We start from the raw sequence: 9,054 nt of genomic DNA, 5'->3' as shown, positions 1-9,054 counted from the left end.
TAAAGAAAACCGTTCTCTTTATCATTGCACATTAATGCAAGCTCCTATAATTATTCCAGATCAACCAAATTTCCAATTAAAATGCGTATCTTAAAAAGGCGCCTCAGTCACTTAAAAATGAGACCAAGCAAATAAGTAGAGTAAGCTTTTCAAGTGCATTGCTAGGCGTCCTAAGCTTCCTTATAGCGAAATGTCATTAAAAGGCGAATACTGCACTTAAAAGAAAACATGTTTGGTGTGTTATGCAACGAGTTTTATAATCTCCTTTCCATGTCTGTGCATGACTATGAGTAAATGGACGAGAAAAACGTTTTAATGCAGAAGCAATACATACACTCGTACTAGTATTGAAGTCAACAGCAACTTTACTTTCTGCTGTGAGAAAGGTCATATCAATTTCATGTTTATTAGATTTGTTTCTGAATGTACAAAGTGAACACCACACTCCTTAGAAATGCTCCTGTTTTATGGGATAGCCCTTTATCACATGCTCATGTTTTAGGTCACTGTCAGCCACTCATTATTTTCTTAACCCCAAGGTCAAATAGCCACATTACAGAAACACGCACAATGCAGTATGCAGGGATGTTATCAACAATTGGTTTGAGTTTTATAAACTGGCATCTGCATGGTTCCAAATATTTTTCCAATCACTTAATGTACTATACGAAATATTCATTTTTTTTTCTTTTACACAGTTGTTAATGTAGTCAGCCAGGTTCAATTACAACTTTGCAAGCATTAGGTTTTACAAGATGAATTTCGTACCATTTACACTATGTTGAAAACAGGAGTGAAAGTTGTTTTTGTCATTCACTGTAGAAGTTGAGCCAATGTTCTTTCCCTTTTTTGCTGCTCTCCATGGAATGTATCATTAAAAAATGTACTTTAGACATGTTCTATATTTACCAAATTTCTATGTTTTAAGAGATATTTGGAAGTCCTTGGTTGCCTAGGAAAAGCAAGGCATACGCATTTATTGACAGATGCTCAAAGTACTAATATATGGTTCTTACATTATTGACTGCTACATTCATAGGTTGTAAATATGTTGGTGCATTTTCCATTTATTCAAATAAATAAATAATGCTTTCTCAGTATCAGCAACACAACACTTTTTGTGTATTTCGTATTTTAATTATTTTCACATGTAATAATGGATCAAAGGAAAGTCTTTTCTTTAATTTATTTTTTCATGAGTACTAAATGGATTTTCATAATAATTTCATAGTTAATACTCACCTATATTAAGTTATTACAGAGCTTACAGTGAGACTTTAAATGACATTTCCATTGCCATATAAGATAAAACATGTTTCATTTGTTATCAAACTCTTACCATTAAAAAACAATCTTCAGGAGCACATATGATACAATTGTATCTTTAAAAATGGATGCACAGAAGAAGGTATCAATGAAATGCAGTTTTGGAACTAAGCAACCAAAGAATGTGCATGCTAGAATATAAAAACATGGACCGGACAGGCTTTGTCCAATGGGCCACTCTTAAGATTGCCCACGGTAGGCATTCATTGTTCTCTATAAATCATTGCAATAGTGTGTTATTTTCTGTATTGTAGGGTGATTTTAAATAGTGGACATTTTGTTTTGTTATTTGGTAGGAACAGTAAATGTAAACCATAAATAAGTGATTTAACTTGTCTAGAAACATTCTCTGTATGAGAATATATTTGGGTGTAACGTGGAATTGTAATGTGGACCTAACAACAGGATTAGTGTAACTTTATAATGGAAGGCTACAAGGAGGTTTTACACTTTTGGACATCAGGTTATAAGACCAAGATACCATTCATTGGATGTCATTAGAAAATACAATCCATAATTCGTTTTGGATGTACCACTTACATTGCATGTTCGTCAACAGCATTTACAGTTTGTTGGGTAGTGCTATGCTCATGCATGCATACTTGTTATGCACATTTTTGTAAAGCATCTGTGTCGTTATTCCACATTCTTAAGAACAAAATGTGAAAAACAAATGTCACTGAGGTGTCATAAAATAATACAACGAGATATGTTAAAATCATAACTTTCTGAGACACACAATTTCACTTTTGCCAGGCAGTTTTCATTTACATTGAATTGTGATAATCTCGTCCAGTGCAAGCAATGAAAAGCCTGGTATGCCTGGTATCCATATGCTTAGGGTTACATAAAGCAGTACTATTCAAAATGTGGGCTAAATAGCATTTGTTTTTAAGAGTGCCTAAGAGCTAGAGGAGTCTGAAATGAAGCACTATACAATTATAGTATGCTATGTTTCTTATTGTGACATTGAATGCAGGTTTTTTTTGGACATGTTTTTAAAGTTTACAAACATTTCAAGGACAGCGTTTTACTGTGTTTCCGTGAAAGTTTAACTTGGTGTGAATGATTTATGGAATCTGTTTAGTTTGTGCAACCGTTATGATTTAAATTAGTATTTTACTACATAGTTTGTATCTATCATAGATACACAAACACGCAAAACCCATATACAGAGGACGCAGATTATGTGCAGATGTATATAGGACCTGATTCATGGAATATATTGCACAGTAAATTGGGACAGTGTGCGGCAAATCACGTGTGAAACCCAGTTTGTCAATTCATGGAATCAACTGCGCTGGACGTTTTTCGTACTTTGGGCCTCATTACAACTTTGGAGGTAGCCATGCCCTTAATAAAATCGTGTCCGGGTCTGGTTTCCCTGAATGGGGAAATACCAGGCCATTCAGACTTTGGAGGGCCCGGTATTTCCTCCTTCAGGGAACCCGGCCCCGTACTTCCCCATTCTCATTCGAGTCCCCATAGGGCTCAATGGTAATGGGGAGGGAGCTAACAACGGCCATTAATAACGGGCCCGTTGTTAGCTCCCTGGTCTCCTCATGGGACCCGCTCTGGACGTCTGGTAAAACCAGACGTCCAGAGCGGGTCCCGCAAGGGAACCTCGTAATAGGGTGGAATGGGTTTAACGGCGCCGGCACCATTACCAGTGCCGTTAAACCCATTCCGCCCTTGTTGTAATGAGGCCCTTTGTGTTGAACTCGCACTGGATTGGCACGTCTCTGCAAGTGGACGAGTGCCTTGCACGATCCACCTTGCAGAGCATGGGCGGGCCTGCGCATAGACCAGAGTAAGGGGCGGAACTCACAAAATGGGGAAGAACAAGGGAAAATGTGGGTGTTCCGAGGGACGGCCCGCTGGCAGTGCATTCCACGCCCACAAATGCTCATAACCAGGCGTATTCATGGATCTGTCCATGCAACCTCTTGTCATGGAAATGGCCACGCAAAGCACTTGATCAATTCGCCACCCAAAGGCAGGCGTACAGACACTTGCGCATAGAAATCACTGTGCTGAGTAAAGATTGCATGTTGTATTTTGCCGTGCGTACACACAGCCTGGGTTCCGATCGGACTTAGGGGTGCGCATATGCAGTGCAGCAGGGTGTAGGCACGATTTACGGGGGTTTGCATGCAGATTGATTGTGAAATTACTTGAGTTACGGAACATGGTGCGCATGTTGTCAGGGCACTGTGAACAGTTACAGGGGACCGTAAGCCAACACCCCTATGTGAGGCCAGGGTGTTGGCTTGGTTGCAGGGGACCCCACTCAGGATTACCGGGGTGCATGGGTTTGCACCTGGGGACCGCGCATAGGTAGGTATCAGTGCCTAGATTTGCTTTGCGGGGCGTGTTCTGGCTGTGACTTGTGCATAGGATGACGTTGCGGTGAAGATTCCATGAATATGCAGATCGCACACAGGTGGCTCTTGCGTGAGTGGGCATGAAAAGTCCTTCTCGCCGTGTGAACTTTTCAGGGTCTATGTGCACTTTTATATAAATAGGGCCCATAATTTCAAATGGTGGCGCAATATGTGAACCCTGAAACCAATTACTTCCTTGTGCAAATCAGTGTGAAATTAATAATTTGTTTGCAATGCTAATTACTGGAGGTCATTATCTAAGCATGGGACAGGGATTACAACCTGTGTTGCTGTGTTATCTTGCTTCCAAGACAAATGTGTTAGAGACGTCATTTAGGGTCACCAGAGGTCGCAATTGTGACCTCTGGGGTCTCCCTTGTGACCTCTAAAAAAAAGAAAAAAAAAAAACTTTTAAAATTTTTTTTAAGTAATGCAAGCTCCTGAGCTGTGGCCAGCACCATGTGGCTCTTGACTTCTGTAGTGGCTGGCTTTCTTGTTCAGGCCCCTTAAAAAAAAGAAGAAAAATAAGAACAGGAGTGCCACAAGTCTAACACTTTCAGCACTGACCCTAAATAAGAAAGAATAGGAATACCAAATAATGTGTCTTTCTCGAATGCAATACCATAATTGCTAGACTCATTAAAGGTTTATTTCAGGCACACTTCAGGGGGTGAATTACTGATTTAGTCTGTTCTTAAACGCCTCAAATCAGCCTTTCATCCTTCTGAGGTTGATAAATGAGTACCAACACAGGTTGGGTGATATTGGGTGTATATTTTTTCTATATAAAGCGCTCAAGCGTAAGTGCTATATCTTAACACATCATTATCATTTGGTCATGGACGTCTGCTTGCATTCACAGTAATTTGGTAATATGGGCCTATACTTACTGATCTTAACAATACATATGAAGATCCATTCTTGTATGAAATGTACATCACATTATAGTGATATCGTAACCATATTTTTCATAGTGACAATGCTATGTGATGCCACTTCCTGTTTTGTTAACGGGTGGTGTTCCATTGCTTCCTACGATATCACTTCGGGGTAGGGTCAAATTACATCACTTCCGGTGATGTCATCAGGGCTCAAGGGTCGTGTGATGTCACTTCCGCTACCCCTGGAATTTTGGTGAACTGACGTCCCTGAAATGTGTTGCCCGTCAGTTATCCTCCTGGCCCACTTTATGTATGCTATCGAAGGTACTTCATGTAGTGATCCATAAAATGTTTAGGTCACATTTTTCTAAATGGGAATAAATGGTTGCTATATTAATTATAATGCATTTTTACAATAACAATCTCCCGTGGGGTATATTTCTTCTTTTATAACATAAATAATTTGTGTGTAAATTGACCTTATGGCTATGTAAGAAATTCAGCAACTTTGATTGCTTACTCTAGGTTTGTAAGAAGTCACATACCTTTCAAGTATATTTTTCAATAGGTATGTCTTCGATTGTATTACGGTACTTACACGCTGTACAAGGAAAATTCAATTGTAATGCTTTTGGCAGTGAAATATAAGTCCTATTCAGTTTTGCTGTACATACATACATATTTTCATAAATACATTTGAAAGGTCCAATAAAATACAATGCAAAAAGAGAAAGACAAAACACAAATGGGTGACATACATTTCAGATATAAATACAATCAAGTTTCTATCAGTGTCTGTATGTTAATGGAACAAATGGAAAAAATATAATAGATTGCCATGAAATGTGCAATTTTATTGATAGTGAAGCAGGAAGAGAAGTGTAGTTAGTGACACAGAAATGTTACACAACCACTATCCTTATTAGCTTTTCAGCAGGACAATGCTAGCAATGATTGGCATTGTGTCAGATCTCAAACTTAATTCCCAAACGTCCTCCATCGATTGAAGACTTTAGTAATTGTCCATTGCATAAAATGTAGACTCCTCTACAGATACAATTCATGTTAGATGGTAACTGCATCAACGTTCTTCAAGCAGGACTGTCTTTTTTTTACTGATTCAGTTATTCTCGTGACATTCTGAATCCACTGAGCAGCAAACACTTCCATTCTGTAGAGGGAAAAATAGAAAGTGAAAGTTACTTCAGTAAACCTGAGTTAAATATGCTATGCAGGGTTGCTATACAGGAGCCCCAACAAAGAACAGTTTGAGATGTTATAGGTTGGCCAAAAGAGCTAAATGGTACCTCTATTTGTCCAAATTGAATGAATAATCATTTTTAAAACATGCAATTCTATTAAATGTATTAAAAGTCCAGCAAAACATAACATCATATTCATGTAAATGATTACAATTTACTAAAGTCATATTAACATTTTGTAGGCATGTTGCAGTTTTAATTAACACACTATAACGTGGAATTTGGAAAACACGCCTCCGCCATTTAAATAACTTTGCAGGGCTGATTAACTTCTTTTGGGATCTTTTAATTTCTGAGGGAATTCTTGTGGTACAGAGATCTACTAGCAATCCACATAACTTTCCAGTACGATGTTTGGAACGTGGTGATCATCAGAGGCAGTTGACAACCTAAAAGCCCTTCCACTCACCATCCACTCTAAGATTGATGAGGTAACACATTTGCGCTTCTGTGACTTGTTTCTTGTGGTGTAAGACATTGTTTGAGGGTACCTGAAAGATCCTCCTATCACCATTTATGTGTGTGATGTTGTGTGTTTGCCAGGTGTGTGAATAAATGTGAAATTGAACAATTCTGATTAGTAGCATTGCTAAAATATAGTCCAGCTTCCTGCCCATATTTCCAGTAGGCCTCTTTTAGGTGCAACATAGAATGTTATATATTAGTTCTTAATGTAATCACATTAATCATATTTGCTTTAGTAGTAAAGTGTTGATATTCTTCACCAGCTTTAAACACCAGCCTCTTTTCCATGTTTATAAACAACACATTATCTTGCCCCTGAGGAACACTTTGAAGTTAATCCAAAAAATCCCCATGAAGTACATCCTGCTCTAATTACGATTCAAACAGTCTTTTATAATGCTCTTCAAAACTGAATTAAATTCAGCATAGTTTATTAAGAACCAGTTAAATCACTATGTAGACTGATCGTGCTTTGAGACACCTAGAAGCATATCCTCAAAGATGGATTCCACATAGTATGTTAGGAAACGGTATTCATGTCAACATCTAAGAGCATCAGCAACAATGACTTTGTATCCACATTCACATCTACGATTCAAAATGACTCAATCATCAACAAATAGGACACTAATGCCTAATTATTTGTTGACCAACTGTCACACATCTTCGGTGCCAAGATCTGACATCAATGTCTTTAATGCCTCATAAGAAAATAAATATTGACTGTGCCCTTTGGACAATAACTCAAAAGGGGATCAAGGAAAAGGTTACATTCCCCTTTCAGGACAAGCAGTGGCATACACTAGAACCATGTCCTTTTAGTGCATAAATTGAGCCAAATATGTACCTCATGCCATCAAAGTGGAGCATTACCAAAACTACTCTGCCATCAGTGTCACTGTTTCCAGTATATTGTTTCACCCGTTTGAAGAAAAAGGTTGCAACTCATTTTGAGATAGAGTTAAAGAAATGTGGCACAGCAGAATTTGTCCATCCTCTCTGAAGCTTCTCAGCATCAATGAAAGTCAAATTGGTTCCTCAAGAAATCCTACATCAATATGATCATTTTTTTTTCTTTAAATGGGTTGCGGTTTTCTTCCATTTTATTGTGTTGTTCGACCCATTGATATTCAATGATCATACTTTTAAAGGTAGAAGCCATTTGTTTGTTTGCGGTCTACTGCTACATACCCAGTTAACGACCTCCTGTTTGAAAGATTGTTAGTAAAAGATGTGGAGGTCCATTAGATAACATGTGAGTATGTATTGGCGCAGAACTGGAATAGGTGTGAGAAGGATGCACACACACATGGATGAACAGGTAAAACATGTAAACAGGTTAACTAATCCAGGAATAACACAACTTTTAATATCCTCCTTTGAGAGTGGTGAGGCCATTGAGAACCACTGCCTCTTAGACTACCATATTCTATTGATAATTAGTGATAGCAGCAGCAACCAAGTTTATTCAGCTTTCAGCATTAATAATACAATACATCACAATTAAAATAAAGTAGACAATGACAGTACATCCTGTTAACAGGTCAGTAAAACCTTTGAGCAAATATCACACATGATACACTTTTTTGTAAAATGACTCATCCGATCTCAATAGCAGTGTTTCCTTAATAAAGGGAGCCACATCATAATTCAGCTGAGTGACATAAACATTCAGAATTACATGTAACGTGACCATCCTCATTGTAATTTCTAATCTTAAAATGTCAGGTCAAACACACGTTTTCCTTACATTTTTGTATTTAAAACATGACAGTATAACGTGTGCTAAATGATCAACTCCCCCAAATTCACAATCACATTGGTTGCTGGTTGAGGAACTCTGACAGCATGGTTTGTCACCATTTCAGAGGATATTTAGGTGCATGTGTGTTAATAGGCCTCTCAAGAGATATCGTTTTCAGATCTTAAAGGATCTTTCATTTCCACCCACCGTTTTAGAGAGATACGTCTATTTGACTCAGCCCACTTGTCTGTTTGCCAGTCTGCAGCTGATTATACCGTAATTGTCTTATGGAGGTCGACCATATGTTCCTTTATTAACAGGTGTTCTGAGTTTTGGAAGTCCTGCACAGCACAGATGATTTATTCCTGAGATCACCATGGTGATGGACCCACAAGCATCCATTTACTTAGGTTGGAAAATGCATTCTTAACATTCTTGTTTTTAGACCCATAAATCAATTTGTTTAACCAAATATCTAAGAAGGGCTACAGCACCAGTTGAAGCCAGCAGTGGGATGCCTAATTTTAGTGTAATAGTACATTGAGGGTACATCTAGGAACTCCTGGGATTGTTCTTAGAAAACGATTCAGGATCAATCCTAGAAGATCCACACCTGAGTTGCACCAAAATTTGGCACCATATTGAGCAAATGATGGCACTTCGGTGTTAAAAATTTCAATACACTTTGTACGCATGTGTGCACCAAATAACTAACCACATTTTAAGAGCTCAAAATTCTTAAGTTCAGCTTGTTTCTAATGGTCATTTTATGTGCTAGCCATGAGCCATTTTTTGGAGAAAGTGATACCCAAGTATGTATATTGTTTTACTTTCTCCACTATAGTGAAATCAAGATGCCATTTAAATGAACATGTATACCTAACAAATGGGAGCACTTTCCAGGTTCAGTTATACGTTAAGTGATACGAAATAGGGCTTAGCAGCAGTCAAACGTATTTGGAGGCATATTTGGGTCCGGTCAATCAAAATGG

The 9,054-nt window shown here is 38.1% G+C and overlaps 1 protein-coding gene across 1 annotated transcript in view; it reads right to left on the bottom strand.

The window, feature by feature from the left end:
* Positions 1–372: 372 nt before the first annotated feature.
* NELL1 (neural EGFL like 1) overlaps positions 373–9,054 on the bottom strand; it is a 6,602,686-nt gene continuing 6,594,004 nt past the window's right edge. The window contains exon 20 of the mRNA XM_069623485.1: positions 373–5,762. Within this exon, the coding sequence (XP_069479586.1) occupies positions 5,712–5,762 (51 nt within the window). The 3' untranslated portion in view covers positions 373–5,711. The remainder of the gene's footprint in view (positions 5,763–9,054) is intronic.

This window comes from Ambystoma mexicanum, chromosome 11, assembly GCF_040938575.1.
Source record: "Ambystoma mexicanum isolate Mex_15411 chromosome 11, UKY_AmexF1_1, whole genome shotgun sequence".
NCBI classification, from domain to species: domain Eukaryota; kingdom Metazoa; phylum Chordata; class Amphibia; order Caudata; family Ambystomatidae; genus Ambystoma; species Ambystoma mexicanum.
The sequence above is the reverse complement of the archived record's forward strand: the minus strand, read 5'-3'. Positions and strand labels throughout refer to the sequence as shown.